General features: G+C 44.5%; 1 protein-coding gene across 2 annotated transcripts; it reads left to right on the top strand.

Annotated features, from left to right (window-relative positions):
* Positions 1–10866: 10866 nt before the first annotated feature.
* Positions 10867–14400, top strand: LOC149845993 (putative auxin efflux carrier component 1c). Of its 2 annotated transcripts, XM_089996111.1 has the most exons (6): positions 10867–12488; positions 12613–12889; positions 12986–13071; positions 13236–13393; positions 13640–13716; positions 13951–14400. In XM_089996111.1, exons 1-6 carry the CDS (start codon positions 11252–11254, stop codon positions 14015–14017), a joined length of 1902 nt encoding a protein of 633 aa, XP_089852237.1. In that variant the 5' UTR covers positions 10867–11251; the 3' UTR covers positions 14018–14400. The 2 variants fall into 2 exon arrangements, with proteins under 2 accessions (XP_089852237.1, XP_089852238.1); XM_089996112.1 differs by lacking the exon at positions 13640–13716 and having other exon boundaries at positions 13951–14205.
* Positions 14401–22070: the final 7670 nt, after the last annotated feature.

Genomic DNA, 22070 nt, shown 5'->3' on the forward strand with positions numbered 1-22070 from the left:
ATCTTCGTTTCATGTCCTCCATCCCCGGTCCAAACGGAGTGAGGCAGGACGGAGCCCGTTTTCCCCGGTCCATTGCCATCACTAAGTTCAGCCAACTACCAAGTACCCCGATCTGGATGTTTTTTTTTTAATATGAGGGTGAGAAAATTGTCATAAGAATGGATTTGTTCTCCTAACTTGATAGTAGATCAGGTGCAATCACATTGTACACTTTAGTGTGCCCCTGCACGTGTCCTTTATCTTCTGTTGAGCTTCATAGTGTTGACAGACTGTATCCCAGATATGGCGAGGCACACTCAAAGTGTGCAATATGATTGCACCTGATCTGCCCTCAACTTTGATAATCAATGTAAATTAAGGAATCCTTCTTAAGAAAACTAAGGGTATATTCAGCTGCTCCTTTCAAAAAACATGATTCGGAATCACTTTCTAATTTTCTTGAGATTCCGAATCACAGGGGTCTCATGTGATTTTGAACCTCAAGCAAATTAGAAAGTGACTCTCATTTTGCAAAGGCAAACAAGATCCACTTTCTCACAGCTTAACTTTTTATGTTTGACTGCTTATACAAATCAGATTCACATTCTCGTTCAAATGATAAAGTAAATTTGAATGATCCAACAGCAACCTGATTGGTCAATAGGCAGCTGGCACCCTCACCACTAAAGGGTATAACCCGTGGTCCAAGAGGCTGGCCATGCATGTGCGCATGCGTGGAGGGTTTTAGGGGTGTGGTTGGCAGTGGGAAATGGAGCATTTATGACAACATACAACCAGAAGAATGGTCCACTGTATGGGTCTCACTATTGTGGCAAGGTCGTTTAGGAAGCGAACAATACCAACAAAATTGGTCGGGCATGAGAGACATGGAAATTTCATGGAGGGTAAGCAGATCCACTGACATGTAGTTTTGGGACACTTATGGGATACAAAAAATACCAATATAGTGTTGGATCTCTAATCATGGGACATGCATGTAAGGAAGTGTGGAAATATGGTTCCTTTGTTTGGGCTGAGGGAAATGGCCCGGGAATTCTCTTGGGTCAGACACTCCCACTGACATTGCTGTCTTGGTCATGGGAATCACAAGTCAGTGGTAGTGACTAGATAGAACACTACAAGAAAAATGCTAATTAGCGACGGATATTTGCGACGGAAAAAATCCGTCGCAAAGTAGCGACGGATTAGCGAAAGAAAACTATTTGTCGCTAACATTTGAAATATTTGCAAACGTAGCGACGGAAATATTTCCCTCGCTAAATCCGTCGCTACTTAGCGATGAATTAGCGACAAAAATTTTCTGTCGCCAAAACACTACAAAAAATACTAATTAGCGACGGATTTAGCGAGGGAATTTTCCCGTCGCTAAATAGCGATGGATTAGCGACGGAAAAATTCCCTCGCTAAATCCGTCACTAATTTTCGATTTAAACCATCCCGCCTGAGGCGCGAAATTTTCCCTCCCTCCTTCCCCCCCGTTTGATTTAAATCGCCCTTCCTCTGACGATGCGCAGCAACCCTCCGAGCGTCCTCCTCCTCCCGCTACCTCTCCCTCGCGCCGTCCTCCTCCTCCTCCCGGCGGTGCCCCTCGCCGGTCTCCACTGCCCGTCCTACCACTCCCTCGCCTGAGGCCCTCCGAGCGTGACTGGCGTCGGCCCCCGAACCGTCCTCCTCCTCCCGCTACATCTCCTCTGCGCGCCATCCTCCTCCTCCCGGCGGTGCCCCTCGCCGGTCTCCATCGCCCGTCCTGCCTCTCCCTCACCTGAGGCCTTCCGATCGTGATTGGCGTCGGCCCCCGGACCGTCCTCCTCCTCCCGCTACCTCTCCCCCGCGTCGTCCTCTTCCTCCCGGCGGTGCCCCTCGCCGGTCTCCTCCTCCTCACGCTACCTCTCCCCCGTGCCATCCTCCTCCTCCCGGCGGTGTCCCTCGCCGGTCTCCTCCTCCTCACGCTACCTCTCCCCTGTGCCATCCTCCTCCTCCCGGCGGTGTCCCTCGCCGGTCTCCACCGCCCGTCCTGCCGCTTCCTCGCCTGAGGTCGTCCACCGTGATTGGCTCGCTGCGGAAGAGCATCCCGACGCCGGAACCCGCCTGTGCAAAAAAAATTGTTTCCTGCCGGAGAACACGCCGGCAGAGAGCAATTTTTTTTAAAAATTTAACGACGGATTAGCGACGGAGATTATCCATCGCTAATTTAAAATAGCGAAGGACTCGCGATGGATCATGTCCGTCGCTAATCCGTCGCAAATTAGCGACGACAGTAGCGATGGATAAGTTCTGTCACTACTTAGCGTCGAAAAATTCGCGATGAAAGTTATTCATCGCTAATCCGATGCTAATCCATCGCTAAACCGTTTAGCGACGAATTAGCGTCGGATTAGCGACGGATTTAGGTTGTCGCTAATCCACAGGTTTCTTGTAGTGGAAGCATAATTGTTTAGGTTGTTTGGCTAGACACTTATGTCCATCAAATCACCACTCACTAGTGCTCCTGCCCCAAGTTTTTAGGTCAATTATTCATATCGTTGGAGTTATTTCAATCGAGACTTAACTTGTAAAGTTGCGCTTAGAGTCTGTTTTGCTTTTGTTGAGTATGATGTAAGTTGCCCGACTCAAGTGAATCAATACCTCGAAGAGGGCAGCCCGTATGCTTGAACTGTAATAGCCCTCGGGCAAAATTGTGAATGAATTAAATGCGTTGAACTTTCTTTTGTTCACCCTCATTGTGATTGCTTCTTGTGATTGCAATTCTTCTCCCTCTATTCTCTCTTGCTCTCTTTCACTCTGATTATAAGCTTCTGCGACTGACAAGCGAGCTGACAAGTAAGCTTACGACGGTAAGAAAGGATCGTCGTGTTGCGTTGGCCTATTGAAGGAAATAGGCTCATGACAAGTGGTACCAGAGCCCGTTCTTGTGCTGGGGAAGGGAATCTAGAGTCAGTGTTGACAGACATACCGACAGGCTACGATTTGTGAGCAAGACATCGTGGTGCCTTATCAAAACTTGCGCAATACCAAAGGCAAGGCAGTTGCCGAAGCTGAGGAGATGAGTTCACCTCAGGGCCAAGAGAAGATAGCTGCAATTGTCAACAAGTTGGTGGAAGATGTGACTTTGCACGAGAAAATGATTTCACACGCAGTTAAAACATTCGATGGACTGAATGATGTGGTGGTGAGCCTGCAAGAGCAGATGAACTTACTGATGAGGAAGGTCACTTTGTTGACGACAACAATGATCGACTTGGACACTGAAGTATGAGAGCTTTAGTTAAAAAATTGCACATTGTCGCGGTAAGTGACCCTAATTAATGAGGGAAATGGTGAAAGGTCATCAAAGATTGATGTGCCAAGATTAGCAAAGTTCAATGGTTCTCGACATAGCAAGGCCATTAAGACTTTTTTGTTTCAAGTAGAAGACTACTTGGATATTCAAAATGTGCCACTTGAAGATTTCAGGATTAAGGCCGCAACAACGTTACTAGATGGTGATGCTATCGTTTGGTGGAGGCGGAAGCGCAGTGACATGGAGAGGGGTCAATGTGTGATAGATACCTTTGACGACTTCAAAATGAAGCTACACAACTACTTTATACCAAGGAATGCACAGAGGTAGGCATACCGGATGGTTCATGAGCTTAAACATACTGGTTCGTTGCAAGACTATTTTCGAATGTTCCATAAGCTTATGTTAGAGGTGCCTAACATGCCAAAAGACTACAAGCTCAACTGGTTCATTGTGGAACTTTAGCCATGGGCACAGTCTGAAGTAAAAAGGAGCAACCCCCGTATTTTGGAAGATGCATATGAGGCGGCCGAGCACTTAGTTGACACAACGCGTAAGCCTTTCACCCTATCAACAAAGTCGGGAAGAAGCTTGACACAGAGGCAAGAATGATGAGCGACATGATAATAAAGGTGAAGCATCAACACACCATCAATCCAATAAGAAACGAAACTACCCAAAGTATAACAACAACAACAAGGGTGCAATTGTGACATGTTGGTTCTATGACGATAGGCATATCGCCAGGCAGTACTCCAAGCACCTCGTGAAGAATGACATGCAAGCCAATGCAACGCAGAAGGAATACAGTGATACTGAATGCAGCGACACTGAGACTATGCAACCACGGATGAGAGTCATGTGGTCGATCAATGCAGCTAGATGTTGCGTAGTTGAGAATATGCAGGTTAGCAAAGAACGAATGTATCTCGAAGTCATTATGAATGGAAAGTCTACCTCAGTTATGGTAGACTTCAGGGCCACACACAACTTTGTCTCACGGGAAGAGGCAGAGCGGTTGGGCTTGAAGCCTGGGCCAAAGCAGAGGACCATCAAAATGGTAAACTTTGAGCCCAAGCTCATCCTTGATGAAGCAAGAGACATGGCTATCCAAGTGGGGAGTTGGGCCAGCAAAGCTAACTACTCTATGGTGACCCTAGACGATTTCAAGATGATTATGGGTGTGGAGTTTCTGTGGAGCCAGAATGTTATGATGCTGTCAAAGTTTAACACGTTAACGATTATGGGGTCAAACCTATCTCACACAGTGTAGTGTCTTACGCAGAAAGGCAAGTCTTCAGTGTTATCGATGATGCAGTTGAAGAAGGGTGTCAAGCATGGGGAGCAAACATTCTTAGTTATTGTGCGTGTAGAATAAGGGAAGGTAGAAGCAGTAGTGCCACCGACTTTAGCCCCACTAGTAGAAGAGTTTTGGGGGTGGGGGGTGATGCTTTCGAAATTGCTAAAATGTCTTCCACCAAGATGTGAGGTCGACCACAAGATTGAGTTGACCCCAAGAGCGAAGCCTTCTGCAATGGTTTCATACCGCATGAGGCCAACTGAGTTGAAGGAGCTACGCAGGCAGTTAGACGAGATGTTGGACGCAAGCATCATTCATCTATCGAAAGCTCCATTTAACACCCCGATCCTTTTTCAGATGAAACATGATGGCTCCAAACGATTATGTGTAGATTACCGTGCTTTGAACAAGGTCACGGTGAAGAACAAGTATCTATTGCCACTGTTAGCAAACTTGTTCGATCACCTAGGCAATGCCCATATCTTTTCCAAGTTAGATCTGCGATTGGGTTACTGTCAGGTGAGGATTACTAAAGGTGATGAGTCAAAAATAACTTGTGTCACCTACTATGGTGCTTATGAATTCTTAGTAATGCCTTTTGAGTTGATGAATGTTTCAGCTATGTTCACGACTTTAATGAACGAGATCTTCTATACTCTTACTTAGACAAGTTCGTGGTAGTTTACCTAAATGATATTGTGATCTACAACAGCAACATGAAGGAACATGTTGGGTACTTGCGAACAGTGTTTCAGGTATTAAAGGAGAATGACCTTTGTGTCAAATGAGAGAAGTGTCTCTTCGAGTAGGAGGAGATCAACTTCCTTGGCCACATTGTGGGGCGTGGTGTACTGTGCATAGATGGGCAGAAGATATGAGCTATCCAGGAATGAGTTCCACCAAGCAAAGTGCCAGAGTTGCGAATATTCTTTGGTTTGACAAACTACTATCAGTGTTTTATCGAAGGTTATTCCCTTATTGTTGTTCCCCTCACAGATTTGTTAAAGAAGAATCGGGTATGACTCTCGACAGAAGCGTGCCAAGATGCCTTTGATGGCTTGAAGAAAGCCTTTGTGAGGGAGTTAGTATTGTGACTGACTGATCACTCAAAACCCGTTGAGGTCCACACAAATGCCTCAGACTTTTTCATTGGCAGAGTTATTATGCAGGAGGGTCATCTGATTGCATATGAGAGTCGAAAGTTGAAGGATGCATATAGGCATTACACGGTGCATGAACGTGAGATGACTGCCATCGTGTATTACCTCAGGACTTGGCGGCACTACCTTCTAGGTGTCGAGTTCATCGTCAAGATGAACAATGTGTCTATGAGCTATTTTCAGATACAGAAGAAGCTGATGCCTAAACAAGCTCGATGGTAGATGTTTTTGGTTGAGTTCAACTTTGCCTTGGAGTACAAGGTTGGAAAGATCAATGTTGTTTTGGATGCTCTGCGCTGCAGGGTTGAACTAGCAGCTGCACACGCAGAGCCTTCTAAAGTGCATTTAGAGGGTGCATTATTGAGCCATATACGCGAAAGGATGCAGCATGATCTGACAACACAACACCTTGTTTTTCTAGTGCAGGCAGGGAAGACTTGACAATTTTGGCTATAGAATGACCTCCTTGTGACAAAATGGGGATGCATCTTCGTGTCGTGGTAGGAAAACCTTCGCCAAGAACTGCTTAAGGAGTGCCATGATACACTATGGGTCAGTCATCTTGGTCAGAAGTGAACCTTAGCACTCCTTGAGCACAGATACTATTGGTCGCAGATGAGGGACAACGTTGAGGGGTATGTGTGGGCATGCCTCATCTGCCAGCAAGATAAGGAGACAAACCAGAAGGTTGTTGATCTCCTTGAGCCTCTACCAATTCGAGAATGTTTTTGGGATAACATCTCCATAGACTTCATTGTTAGTCTGGCAAAGATAGAGGGCATCAGTTCTATTTTGGTTGTAGTGGATCATTTCTCAAAGTATGCCACCTTCATCCCAGCTTCTAAGGAGTGCACTGTAGAGTTGTTCGTAAAGTATGTGGTGAAACACTCAGGTATAACAAAGAGCATTGTCAGTGATCGCGATGCTCGCTTCACGGGCAAGTCCTGACATGAAGTATTTCGGCTACTTGGCTCTGATTTGCTATTTTCAATAAGCTTTCATCCGCAGATAGATGAGCAGACAAAGCGCATCAACGGGATACTTGAGCAGTACCTTAGGCACTTTATTAGTGCCAATCAAAAAAATTGAATGAAGCTCCTTGATGTGACACAATTTTGTTATAATCTGCAGAAGAGCAAGTCTTCAGGCCACAACCCATTTGAGATAACCACGGGAGAGCAGCCACTGACCCCACATACTCTTGCCGCACAAAAAAAGGAAGGTCATCCTTCATCTATCAATTTATTCGTGACTGGCATGAGCAGAATGAGTTGACGAAGGCATTCTTACACAAGGCGACAAAGAAAATAGAGAAGTGGACGGACATGCATCGTCTGCCTGCTGGGTTCCAAGTTGGGGACCAAGTGTTGGTGAAGTTATATCTAGGGCACACAGGCATCTTTCGCAGACTGCTCAGAAAGTATGAAGGACCCTTCACCATCACAAAGAAGGTGGGCAAATTGGCGTATAAGCTAGAGTTGCCCCTAGACTTCAAAGTGCACCTGTTGTTCCATATGTCTAACCTCAATTAGTTTCATCCAGACAATGGAGATCCAGAATGTAGCATGTCACAATACGCTCCCATCATGCAGAGGGCCTCGGTAGAACAACGGGCCGAGAAACACCTCAGTAAGATCCTTCGTCCCAAGGTCAATTAGTTGGACAAAGCGAAAAAATATCTAGTGCAGTGGGAGGAAACAACGGAACCAACGTGGGAGCCTATATTCCGAATGAACAATCGAGTACCCGGCTGAAGTTAAGGCTTACCATGAAATAGATGACGCCGAAGATGATTCATGATTTGAAGAGGGGATCATGTTCCCTTGCGACTTACATTGTAAAGTTGCGCTTAGAGTCTGTTTTGCTTTTGTTGAGTCTGATATAAGCTGCCCGGTTCAGGTGAATCAATACCCCGAAGGGGCAGCCCGTAAGATTGAACTGTAATAGCCCTCTGGCAAAATTGTGAATGAATTAAATGCATTGAGTTTTCTTTTGTTCACCCTCATTGTGATTGCTTCTTGTGATTGCAATTATTCTCCCTCTATTCTCTTTTCCTCTCTTGCACTCTAATTACAAGCTTTCGCGACTGGCAAGCAAGCTGACAAGTAGGCTTGCGGCGGTAAGGAAGGACCATCGTGCCACGCTGGCCTATTGAAGAAAATATGCTCGTGACAAGAGCAGACAAATGTATTAACCAAGTGACAAGAAGATTTATCATGTTGTGCTAACCACCGCACGTCAAATGTCGCTTGTCCATAGCATTGAAAAGCCCTTTTAATCTTGACATTCATGTCTCTTGAAGACTAATCAATTTAACAGGCTTGACTTACCTTTAAACTTCACATTAAGTTAAAACCACAATCTTGGAGCAAAGTGCAAACTTTGTTTTTTCTTTTAAAGGAATTGGATTCCAACCCAACATAATTTCATTAATCCAAACACAGTGGACTTAGACAGTTATCTTTTATCCCGTAAGTAACACTTTTTGGCGAGAAATTTGTGCAACATGGCTTGTAGATTATAGTTCAACTTTAATACATTTATAGAAACATTCATGTATATATACCACTTTCACGTTCTGCCCCATTCTACTCCTTCAAAATTATAGTTTTTTTGTATTTTTTTCTCACGTGTAACACTATGGATGTGATCTATAGGTTTTGTTTAGTGGGAACCGGCTTTTGGATACCGGAATCTGACCAGGATACAGGTTTTTCCAGTGATCCAAAATCAATGGCTATGAATGCATCAATTTTTCTTGGCTTATAAAAATATATTTTTTTGTCAAAAAAAATATGATCCAAGAGTCAATTCCCACTAAACCGAGTATGCCAAACACATTTAATAGTTCAAATCTATCATAAAACACATCAAACTATGGGGCAGAATGAGAAAATGAAGCCTTATATATATATATATATATATATATATATATATATATATATATATATATATATATATATATATATATATATATATATATATATATATGTGTGTGTGTGTGTGTGTGTGTGTGTGTGTGTGGTAACTATAATATGTAAACCAGCAAACTATGTAAACTGGTGTGCACCAAGATTTTTATATTTTTTTCTAAAATTTTATGCTTGATTTTATAGAAACATATTCTTAGATCATCCTATTACAATGTATAAGAATGATCTTTTAAGGCTTGAAAATCAACAACTCAACATTTTTGTAAATATTCAACCATACAAAATCATATTTCTTTATTTGATTACGATTATCCAATAGTTGATTCTAAGCAAATGGACAATGCCGAATGCATCTAGAGGGTTAGATTTGTAAAAAAAAACTATAAATATCTTAGTTCATATTAGTTTACAGATTTTGTTGGTTTACATATTCTAGTTTTATATATATATATATATATATATATATATATTCACTAGAATATGAGAACTACAAATATAGGCATTTTCAATACTTTTTTTTGCAAATCCAATCATGTGGATGTGCTTGGCATGGTGAATTTGCCATGAAACAACCACATTGGATCATGTATTTTTTATGAAAAATGTGATTTTTGAATGCTTGAATACTTATGAAGATTAGGAGCCATTGATTTTAAAGCTTTAAGAAAATCTCATTTATAAATCAAAATTAGCAAGAGTAGGTTCTTATAGAACCAAGCATGTAGATCATATCCCTACAGTTAGATTCAAGAGACAAGATCAAAAAATCTATGAAAATAACCGTTCACACATTAGTTCTCATATTCACTCATATATATATATATATATATATATATATATGGAGTTGAAGGCGACCAAATTTGGTTAAATAGAAAAAAATGAAATAAGTAAAATCTCGTTCTTATTTTAAGTGTGGGTAGTTAGAGGAGAACAGGGATATTATTTCTTGACCTAAAATCCCCACCCGACGTGGAAGTGGAACCACATATATTCGTATGATTTTATTCCTCACATGAATGAAGGTACACATCGGCTTCCCATGTTTTGTACATATGTTTATTATTTAGACCTTAGATCAATCGCCATGAAGTAGCCTTAACCCTATTTCCTTTGAGAGGATGTTAGTAGGGACGTGCGTATGGGGATTGGATATATATGCCGTGGTAATCATTTTGTTTTTGAAGAATGCAACAGCTTAACTGTTCTAAGATTCTCGTAGGTTTCATTCATGTGACCGTACTTTAATCGCATTAAAGCTGCGGTGCAGTTTGACGGGAAGCGCTGAACCTCTCGAGTCATGTTGGACCAAGAGGCACGGCACCGGCCAAAAGAGCCCAACCCACACAGCATTAGGAATAGGGAAATGGGAAACCAGGTCTGGTCTGCTCAAATTGAGTAATGTGCTGTCTCTTTTCCCATGCCTGTCCCTCTCCAACTTCACCGTCGCTATTCTCCAATGGGATTATCGATATCCCAAAACTTGGTGATCGATGCATCAGCACTAAATTTCCTTACTAACCAAGTTAAAGTGGGACCAAGTCATTCACTTCTTTTTTCCATATTGGTTAAAAAAGCATTCAAATTTTAGTTCCTCAAACCAAATTTCCCTACTTGGTGCATGGCAATGGTAACAAGGGAAGATACAAAACTACTTTTTTTGTGGGCAGAAGAGACCCTCACTGAAGAAATGGTATGAACAGCTTTTGCCTCACATAAGATCTCACACCAAAACTCAACTTGGTCACTCCAAAAGCCAGCAGAGTCAAGAGAACCACACCCTCTCTCCCCATGTCTTTGACCAAAAAGACATCCACATTTTGGTAAGCCTCCTTTCCCACACCATAAGAACCTGAACAGTGAGCACACTAAGAATCATGAGTGCCCAAAAAGAAGAGAATCGGTATGGAAGACAGGCAGGGTCTCAAACTACGGTGGTCTGCCGTCGTAGTCAGAATTTCATTATTTCCAATTCCTCCCACCTTGCTTTAATCCAAAAAACCCAACCCCTTTTTCTATTCACCTTATCAATTAGCTGGAAGCAAAAGCCAAAAAGAATCTTGATTACTCTGCTGTGGGGAGCCTTCCCCAAAATACCCTTCATGGAAAACCAGACCTTTCGGTTCTCAAATCTCGGAATCCGGGCGGCTTCTGCACAAAACTGTATATAAATAACAAGAAACCACACTGACCCCTACCTTTATTCGTTCGTTCATAGGCTCTTTCTTTCCTTTGCCTCTCCTATCTCTCTCCACATCTGCTGAAAGCAAAACAAAGGTGAGAGGAAAAGCGGGGACCAACTTAGAAAGCTAGCCTTTAGAGAGGCCATTTTCACTTGTAAATCAAGCAATTTGAGATGAAAGAGAGTGTTGGAGACCGAGATCTTTCACTATACTCTCAATGCCCCCTCTCCTTTCCTTCTCTTCTTTCAGACTGTACCAACTGACCTGGCGACTGAACCACCGATTTTCGACTTTCTGGCTTTGAAGAAAGGCTTTAAAGTCTTCTTCTTCTTGTTTCAGTCTTTCTTTGAAATTAATCACCACAACACTGCACACCCACATGCTCCTTGGTCGCCACCATGATCACCGTATCAGACTTCTACCACGTCATGACCGCGGTGGTGCCGCTCTACGTCGCCATGATCCTCGCCTACGGCTCCGTCAAGTGGTGGAAGATCTTCACGCCCGACCAGTGCTCGGGGATCAACCGCTTCGTAGCCCTCTTCGCCGTCCCGCTGCTCTCCTTCCACTTCATCTCCACCAACAACCCCTACGCCATGAACTACCGCTTCATCGCGGCGGACACGCTGCAGAAGCTCATCGTCCTCGGGGTGCTCGGCGTCTGGGCCAACGTTAGTCGGAGGGGCTGCCTCGAGTGGACCATCACCCTCTTCTCCCTCTCTACGCTCCCCAACACGCTGGTCATGGGCATACCCTTGCTCAAGGGGATGTACGGCGAGTATTCGGGCTCGCTCATGGTGCAGATCGTGGTGCTGCAGTGTATTATTTGGTACACGCTGATGCTGTTCATGTTCGAGTACAGAGGCGCCAGGATGCTCATCACGGAGCAGTTCCCGGGGACGGCGGGGTCGATCGTGTCGTTCAAGGTGGACTCGGACGTGGTGTCGCTGGACGGGCGGGAGCCGCTGCAGGCGGAGGCGGAGGTCGGGGACGACGGGAAGCTGCACGTGACGGTCCGCAAGTCGACGTCCTCGAGGTCCGAGATCTTCTCCCGACGGTCGCAGACGGGGATCACCCCGCGCCCTTCCAACCTCACCAACGCCGAGATCTACTCGCTGCAGTCGTCGCGCAACCCAACCCCGAGGGGTTCCAGTTTCAACCACACCGACTTCTACTCCATGGTCACCGGCGGCCGGGCCAACATGAGCCCCCGCCACTCCAACCTTGGGCCCGGCGACGCCTACTCCAAGGGACCCACCCCTCGGCCTTCCAATTTCGAGGACGAGGCGCACCACCACAACCATGGTCCTCCTCCGCCACCGCCACCTCCCCGGACGCGGTTCTCTTCTGGCGCAGTGCAATACCCGACTCCGAACGCGGGGATGTTCTCCCCCAAGCCGCAGCAGCCTTCGCCACCGCCGCCGGTTCCGGCCGTCAAGGCCAACGGGCCGTTCCAGACGAAGCAGAGCGACGAGGCCGCTAAGGACCTCCATATGTTCGTGTGGAGCTCGAGCGCCTCGCCGGTGTCTGAGGTGTTCGGGAGCCACCAGGAGTACGGGAACGATCAGAATGTGAAGGAGGTGAAGATGATCGTCTCGCCCAGCAACGAGACCCACAACCACGCTCCCACCAAAGGTGCGCCTGCCAACCTCCCCTTTCTCCCTTTTTGCTCTCCTTTCTGGTTTTTTCTGCATGGTTTTTTGTATGGTTGGTTTGTGCTAACATGGCCATTGTTCTTTGTTGGTGGTGGATGGTGAAGGGGAGATGAGTTGGGAGGAGTACGAGCGAGAAGCGTTTAGCTTCGGGAACAGGGTGGTGCTGCAAGGGGATGAGAGGGAGGGACCGGCTCAGGGGAAGTTCGGATCGAGCTCCGCGGCTGAGATCGAACCTAAGGCCAGGGGTGGCAAACCCACTTCCATGCCACCGACTAGCGTGATTACGAGGCTCATTCTCATCATGGTCTGGAGGAAGCTTATCAGGAACCCCAACACTTACTCCAGCCTGTTCGGTCTTACTTGGTCCCTCGTCTCGTTCAAGTACCCAACTCCAATCCTCTTATGTTTGATACAGAGAGCTGGTCTAGTTTTCTTCTTTTGTATGTTGTTTACTTATTTGTTTGAATCTTTTTGAAGGTGGAATGTTGCAATGCCAGCCATTATCGCAAAGTCCATTTCTATACTTTCGGATGCTGGTCTTGGGATGGCCATGTTTAGTTTGGGTAAGCGGTGACTGGATTCTCTATCTTGAGAGAGAGTTATGATATATATATATATATATATATATATATAGAGAGAGAGAGAGAGAGAGAGAGAGAGAGAGAGAGAGAGAGAGAGAGTCAAATCATGGTTATGATGGTTCGATGTGGCTTGTGTTGGTTGGTAGGGTTGTTCATGGCATTGCAGCCGAGGATCATAGCGTGTGGGAATACGATTGCAGCTTTTACAATGGCCGTGAGATTCCTTGCCGGCCCAGCTGTCATGGCTGTCGCTTCCATTGCCATTGGTCTGCGAGGAGTCCTCCTCCACGTCGCCATTGTGCAGGTCAACACTGTCCCGACAATCTCGAATCTCTCTCCTCTTCTTTCTCTTGCTTTACAAGGCTATACAGTACATCAAAAGGAATTTCCTGCTTTTCTTTTCCTCTTGTTTAAAGACTTTAAATTTCATCCCCAAGATTAAAAGGAATTTTAGTGAGATTTGTTTATTACTAGCGGGAGAAAGAAAACAAGAGAAATGGTACCCAAATGCTTCCAATATACCTAAAAACAATTCTTGATTATGAAACAGGCAGCACTCCCACAGGGTATTGTCCCCTTTGTTTTCGCCAAGGAGTACAACGTACACCCTGATATTCTCAGCACCGGGTTAGTGATGGCAGAAACATAACCCTCTCTCTCTCTCTCTCTTCACTTGCTTTACACTTGAAAAATGCATTTCCCTTTCCATGTTGGCTTGCCAAAGTGAAAAAAGGGGCACATAGGAGGCAATCTCCATGGTCCTCTTGTCACCCCGCAGGCCTTGCAAGGAATTAATGCCTTGTACTTCTGTCTCTCTCTCTCATTAGTTTTATCTTGAACCATTTTCTTTGGCATGTTTAGGGTGATATTCGGTATGCTGATAGCGTTACCCATCACTCTGGTGTACTACATATTATTGGGCCTGTGAGTGGAGAGAAGGTCCCTCGGTGTGACGTTTGGACGGTTTTGCTCGCTGCGTAGTTCGTGCCGGACTCTTTCAAGCCATGCAAGGGAATCTTGTTTTCATGGCAAAGAGAGAAAGTGCAAGAGAGAGAGAGAGATGCAATCTTCCTTGTACTTACAAGCTTAAGTTTTCTGAACATTTTCTTTGTTATTTGGGTGGGGGGATGGATGGTCTGCTGATTGTTGCACGTCGAGGAATGGAAAGAATTAGAAATTGTTGTGATTGATGTGGTGCTCCTAGCTTTAGAATTCAAACTGACCGTTAGTGGCTTTATAAAATGAGCAGCAAGTCAGTTCCGATAATATTTGTACGTTTGCTGTTACCACTAATAATGTTTTTGATATCAATGAAGTGCGACCACTAAAATAATTGAAACCCATTCGTCTTGTATGTTTTAAGCCAAGTATAGGCCTCTTTGGTAGAGAGACTCATATCCAGAAGACTATTACTGTTAATGCAAGGTACTTTGCTCCCTCCCACTTTTGCTTTTTCGGATTTTTTATTGCTTTTGATGTGGACTAGTTTGGCATATCCAACGACAACCCTGTTTCGGGGAGGGCATGTGGTTTGGTATAATTACGCATGTTCTTAGTTCCCATCTTTATTGTTTTACGTTCACTTTAGCTTTCTGTTTTCTCTTGCTTTAGTTTTAGTAAAATTGCCTCTTTTTAAGAAATACTGTACTGTGGTTGGGTATATTGAGTGTGCCATCGTACAAGATGAGAATAATGAATGACTGATGGAAATGCTCGCCATGATTTTCAGTCTATTGGTTGGTAGCGGGTATAAATCTTCACCATGGTGTTTTGGTGTTAATAGCATGCCGTCTTTCCATAGCAGAGCCGGGGATTAAGTCCCCTTCCTGTTACAAGAAAAAGAAAGTTAAACAAACCAGTCAGGTGACTCTGTGGCCCCTCTTAAGAAAAGAGTCAGGGAGCTTACAAACAGATAAACGATGATTGCAATAGTGAATTTACATTGATCCTAAAATTAGTGCAAACCTGGAAAAGTTTCATCAAGCCAAGTTATACCATTGCAAAGTTGTGCTTAGAGTCTCTTCTGCCCGGTTCTACCCTAAAGGGGCAGCCTGTATGCTTGAAATGTAATAGCTCTCGGGTAAAATTGTGAATGAATTAAATGCGTTGAGCTTTCTTTTATTCACTCTTGTTGTGATTGTTTCTTGTGATTGCAATTTTTCTCCTTCTATTCTCTCTTATTCTCTTGCACTCTGATTACAAGCTTTTGCGATTGACAATCGAGCTGACAAGTAGGCTTACAGTGGTAAGAAATGACCATCGCGTTGCACTGGCCCATTGAAGAAAATAGACCCATGACAAATGGTATCAGAGTCCGTTCTCGTGCTGAGAAAGGAACTCTAGAGTCGGTGTCGACAAACACATCGACAGGTTGCGATTTGTGAGCAAGACATCGTGATGCCTTATCAAAACCTGCGCAACACCAAAGGCAAGGCAATTGCCTAAGCTGAGGAGATGGGTTCACCTCGAGGCCAAGATGAGATGGCTAACTGTCAACAAGTTGTTGGAAGATGTGACTTCGCATAAAGAAGCGATTTCACGCACAATTGAATCATTCGGTGGACTGAATAATATGGTGGCGAGCCTGCAAGAGCAGGTGAACGTACAGATAGAGCAGATCACTTCATTGACGACAACAGTGGTCGACTTGCAAACTAAAGTAGGAAAGCTTCAGTTAAAAAATCGCACATTGCAGCGGTCAGTCACCCTAAATGGGAAAAATAGTGAGAGACTATCAATGATTGATGTGCCAAGACCAACAAAGTTCAATGATTCTCGAGACAGCAAGGCCATTGAGAACTTTTTGTTCCAAGTAGAATACTTGGATATTCAAAATGTGACACTTGAAGATCTTAGGATTAAGGCTGCAACAGCGTTATTGAATGGGAATGCTATCGCTTGGTGGAGGCGGAAGCATAATGACATGGAGAGGGGTCAATGCGTGATAGACACCTTTGACGACTTTAAAATGGAGCTGTTCAACTACTTCATGCCAACGAATGCACAAAGGCAGACGTATCAGAGGGTTTGTGAGCTTAAACATACTGGTTCATTGCAAAATTATGTCAGAACGTTCTAGATGCTCATGTTGGAGGTACCTATTATGCCAGAAGACAACAAGCTCTACTGGTTCATTGTGGGACTTCAGTCATGGGCATAGTCTGAAGTGGAAATGAGCAACCCCCGTATTTTGGAAGATGCATATGTGGCAGCCGAGAGCTTAGTTGACACTCAGTGCAAGCCTTTCACCCCATCAACCAAAGTCAGGAAGAAGCCTGACCACAGAGGCAAGAAGGATGAGCGACACAATGACAAAGATGAGGCGTCAACACGCCATCAATCCGACAAGAAACAAAACTACCTAAAACATAACAATGGCAACAAGGTTGCAGTTGTGACATGTTGGTTCTGTGGCGATAGGCACATCGCCAGGCAATGCCCCAATCGCCTCGTGAAGGACGACGGGTAAGCCAACGCAACGCAGAAAGAATGCAGTGATACTGAATGTAGTGACACTGAGGCTATGCAACCGCGAATGAGAGTCATGCGGTCAATCAACGCAGCTAGAAGTTGCGCAGTTGAGAACAAACATGTTAGCAAAGAACTGATGTATCTTGAAGTCATTACGAATGAAAAGTCTACTTCAGCTATGGTAGACTCTAAGGCCACACACAACTTTGTCTCGCAGGAAGAGGCAGAGCGGTTGGGCTAGAAGCCTGGGCCAAAGCAGATGACCATCAAAATGGTAAACTCTAAGGCCAAGCTCATGCTTGATGAAACAAAAGATGTGTCTATCCAAGTGGAAAGTTGGGTCGGCAAAGCCAACTTCTCTATGGTGTCCTTGGACGATTTCAAGATGATTCTGGGTATGGAGTTTCTGCGGAGCCAAAATGTTATGATGTTGTTAAAATTTAACATGTTGATGATTATGGGGTCAAACTTATCCCACACGGTACAATGCCTTACGCAGAAAGGCAAGTCTTCAATGTTATCGGCGATGCAACTGAAGAAGGGTGTCAAGCATAGAGAACAAACATTCTTAGTTGTTGTATACACAGAAGAAGGGGAGGTAAAAACAGTAGTGCCACCGATCCTAGCCCCACTGTTGTTGGAGTTTCGGAGGGTTGATGCCTCCAGAATTGCTAAAACGTCTTTCACTAAGACGTGAGGTCGACCACAAGATTAAGTTGACGCTAGGAGCGAAGTCTCCCGCAATGGTTTCATACCTCATAGGGTCAGCTGAGCTGAAGGAGATGCGAAGGCAGTCAGACGAGATGTTGGACGCATGCATCGTTTGTCTATCGAAAGCTCTATTTAGCACCCCGGTTCTTTTTCAAATGAAACATGATGGCTATAAACAGTTATGTGTGGATTATCGCACTTTGAACAAGGTCACGGTGAAGAACAAATACTTATTGCCACTGATAGCGAATTTGTTCGATCAACTAGATAGCGCTTGTATCTTTTCCAAGCTAGATCTGTGATCGGGTTACTGGCAGGTGAGGATTACTGAAGGTGATAAGCCGAAAAGAACTTGCGTCATCCCCTATAGTACTTATAAATTCTTAGTAATGCCATTCGGGTTGACAAATGCTCCAGCCACGTTCACGGCTTTAATGAACCAGATCTTCTACCCTTAGACAAGTTCATGGTAGTTTACCTGGATGATATCATGATCTACAACAACAACATGGAGGAACATGTTGGGCACTTGCGAACAGTGTTTTAGGTACTGAAGGAGAATGACCTATGTGTCAAACGAGAGAAGTGTTTCTTCAGGCAGGAGGAGATCAGTTTCCTTAGCCATGTTGTGGGGCGTGGTGTGCTGCGTGTGGACGGGCAAAAGATAAGGGTCATCTAGGAATGGGTTCCGCCATGCAAAGTGCCAGAGTTGCAATCATTTCTTGGTTTGGCAAACTACTATCGACGTTTCGTTGAAGGCTATTATCTCATTGTTGCGCCCCTCATCGATTTGTTAAAGAAGAATCGAGTATGGCTCTAGACAAGAGCGTGCCAAGATGCCATTGATGGCTTGAAGAAAGCCTTAGTGAGGGAGTCAGTAATGCATCTGTCCGATCATTCGAGACCCTTTAAAGTCCACACTGATGCCTCAGACTTTGCCATTGGTAGAGTTATTATGCAAGATGGTCATCCGATCGCATATGAGAGTCACAAGCTGAAGGATGCAGAGAGGCATTAAACAGTGCATGAACGTGAGATGACAGCCATCGTGTATTACCTCCGGACTTGGCGACACTACCTTCTGGGTGCCGAGTTCCTCGTCAAGACACACAATATGGCCACAAGCTATTTTCAGATACAGAAGAAGCTGGCGCCTAAACAACCTCGGTGGCAGATGTTTTTGGCTAAGTTCGACTTTGCCTTAGAGTACAAGGTTGGAAAGACCAATGTTGTGGCGGACACTCTGAGCTGCAGGGCTGAACTGGCAGTTGCGCACACGGAGCCTTCTGAAGTGCATTTTGAGGGGACATTGTTGAGCCGCATTTGTGAAGGTACGCAGTAGGATCTGACTATACAACACCTTATTTCGCTAGCGCAGGCAGAGAAGACTCGATAATTTTTGCTACAAGATGGCCTCCTTGTTACAAAAGGGGGACGCATCTTCATGCCGCGGTGGGGAAGGCGGTGGGGAAGCCTCCGCCGAGAACTGCTTAAGGAGTGCCATGATACACTATGGGTCGACCATCCTGGTTAGGAGCGGATCTTAGCACTACTTGAGCGTGGTTACTATTGACCGCAGATGAGGAACGATGTTGAGGGGTATGTGCGGACATGCCTCATTTATCAGTAAGATAAGGGGACAAACCAGAAGGCTGTCAATCTCCTTGAGCCTCTACTGATTCCAGAACACCCTTGGGATAGCATCTCTATGGACTTCATTGTTAGTTTGCCAAAGGTAGAGGGCCTCAGTTCTATTTTGGTTGTGGTAGATTGTTTCTCAAAGTATGTCACCTTCATTCAAGCTTCTAAGGAGTGCCCTACAGAGAAGACTGCATAGATGTTCGTAAAGTATGTGGTGAAACACTGGGGCATACCAAAGAGCATTATGAGTGACTGTGATGCTCGCTTCACGAGCAAGTTTTGGCGTGAAGTATTTCAGCTACTTGGCTCTGATTTGCTATTTTCAACAAGCTTTCATCCGTAGACAGAGCGCATTGCAACGAGATACTTGAGCAGTACCTTAGACATTTTGTTAGTGCCAATCAGAAAAATTGGGTGAAGCTCCTTGACATGACACAGTTTTGTTACAACCTGCAGAAGAACTAGTCTTTAGGCCAGAGTCCGATTAAGATAGCCATGGGACAGCAGCCACTGACCCTGCACACTCTTGCCGCATAAGAAAAGAGAAGGTCATTCTTCGCTTATTAGTTTGTTCGTGACTGACACGAGCAGAATGAGTTGGCGAAGGCATTCTTACACAAGGCGACAAAGAGAATGAAGAAGTGGGCGGAAAAGCATCGTCAGCCCGCTGGGTTCCAAGTTGGGAACCAAGTGTTGGTGAAGTTATATTCAGGGCGCATAGGTATCTTCCGTGGACGACACCGCAGACTGCTCAGAAAGTATGAAGGACCCTTCACCATCACAAAGAAGGTGGGCAAGCCGCGGTATAAGGTGGAGTTTCCCCCAGACTTCAAGGTGCACCTGGTGTTCCATGTGTGCAACCTCAAGCAGTTTCAGCCAAACGATGGAGATCCAGAACGTGACGTGCCACAATGCGCTCCCATCATGCAGAGGCTTCCGACAACACAACGGGACGAGAAGCACCTCAGTAAGATCCTTCGTCACAAGGTCAACTACCTAGGTGAAGCGAAGAAATATCTAGTGCAGTGGGAAGAAACAACAGAACCAACGTGGGAGCTTACATTCCGAATAACAACCACTACCTGGTTGAAGTTAGGGCTTACCATGAAACAGATGGCGCCGAAGACGACCCATGATTTGAAGGGGGAGCATGTTCCCTTACTACTTACATTGTAAAGTTATGCTTAGAGTCTATTTTGCTTTTGTTGAGTCTGATGTAAGCTGCCCGGTTCAGGTGAATCAATACCCCGAAGAGGCAACCCGTATATTTGAACTGTAATAGCCTGCGGGCAAAATTGTGAATGAAGTAAATGCGTTGAGCTTTCTTTTGTTCACCCTCGTTGTGATTGCTTCATGTGATTGCAATTTCTCTCCCTCTATTCTCTCTTGCTCTCTTGCACTCTGATTCCAAGCTTCCGCGACTGGCAAGCGATCTGACAAGTAGGCTTGCGACGGTAAGGAAGGACTGTCGCGCCACGCTGGCCCATTGAAGGAAATAGGCCCGTGACACAAGTAGTCCATCAGTTATTGCATGAAAGCGATATGGAGTGAATTCTTGGATCAAGATACTGAAATATCTGCTCAAGGATATCAAACTTTCTTAGCAGATCAATGTGAACTTATTGTGTGCTTACCACAATAAAATTGTCTCCTTGAGTTAAAGCTGCAAACATAAATTTAGAACCCAGGGCAGAGCAATATGAAGTGATTTGAGTGTGTTGTGACACTATATACATCATCTCGAGCTTGCTTGAATATTTTTGGGGTTGTAGATTGAAGAGACACGACGAGATGTGAGAGAGAGAGAGTGTCATTTACGTGGTTCAGCCATTGATGGCATACGTCCACGGAAGGCAAACAATAACTCTCATATTCACACACGTATTCACTACAGGGGTTACAATATTTAAGATATCATACTCAAACGATAGGAATAGGGATATCCCTATTGTATCCCAGATGACTCCATAGAGGTAAGGGCACGTCCATCCAAATGCTCAGATTCCCAGCGGGTGAACCTTATCACCCATAACAAAACCTTATCAAATGTAACTTCTCATGTAACTGCCCACGAATGTGGGAGTGAGTTGTCTCCTCTTCCAACACTCCCCTCAAGTTGGAGCAAAGATAGTCATCGAGCCCATCTTGGCTAGAACATTCAAAATTTATGCTTTTGTCACAGGTTTGGGGAAGATGTCCACAAACTGTTTTGAACTCCAAGCGTAAGGTGTGCTTCTTCATATTGAACCTTTTCTCTGATGAAGTGATAATCTAGATCAATGTGTTTCGTCCTTTCGTGAAAAACTGAGTTAAATGTGATACAAATAATGGCTTGGTTGTCACTGAAAGAAGGACTTGCAGTTATGCTCATGCAATGAAAGATTGTGATAATGATAAGGTTGGTTATTCCTGTAAACACGATAGTCTTGAATCTTATCGTGTTAAGAAAGTTGTTCAGCAGAATTCTAAAATTAAGAAAAGAGATAAAGGAAAGAAGTCGAATATTAAGGGAAAGATTGAGCTGTCTAAGTCTGTTGTTAAGATATAGATGAATACAGATTATCACACGATAATGTATATATATGCTTTTGATATAATGAAAGACATAGTCGTGTGTGTTGAGTCGTGGATGTAGGTTCATACGAACCAAACCACGTATATCCTGCTTCTTCTTTTCTTTAGTCACAATACATGTTAATAGGAGTGTCCACCTTGAATCCCATTTTGATGAGCAGGGACTTGACCTATATGAGTTCCCAAGCTATGGAGGCCATGGCTCTGAACTTGGCCTCAACATTGGATCCGACAATAATGCTTTGCTTCTTGCTTTTTCAAGAAGTTAGGTTTTCTCATACGAAGATGCAGTACCCAGTGATGAATTTTTTATCAATTTTTTATTTCTGCCCAATCTGCGTCAAAGTATCCCACGATGTTGTGATGTCCAAATGCTTCATCCGGGAGTTTGCTTGATGTATCTTAGGATACGATCCACGACTAGCATACGATATTGATTTAGAGCATGCATGAATTGGCTAACCAAACTAACAACATAGGTGATGTCAGGACCTAGTGACGATGAGATAAATGAGTTTTTCCACCAATTTCTGGTAGTGTTTGATATCCTTAGATGCTTCTCCTTCATCACTGAACTTATAGTT

The sequence above is a fragment of the Nuphar pumila genome, chromosome 2, assembly GCF_984573655.1.
Source record: "Nuphar pumila chromosome 2, dmNupPumi1.hap1.1, whole genome shotgun sequence".
In the NCBI taxonomy this organism is placed as follows: Eukaryota; Viridiplantae; Streptophyta; class Magnoliopsida; order Nymphaeales; family Nymphaeaceae; genus Nuphar; species Nuphar pumila.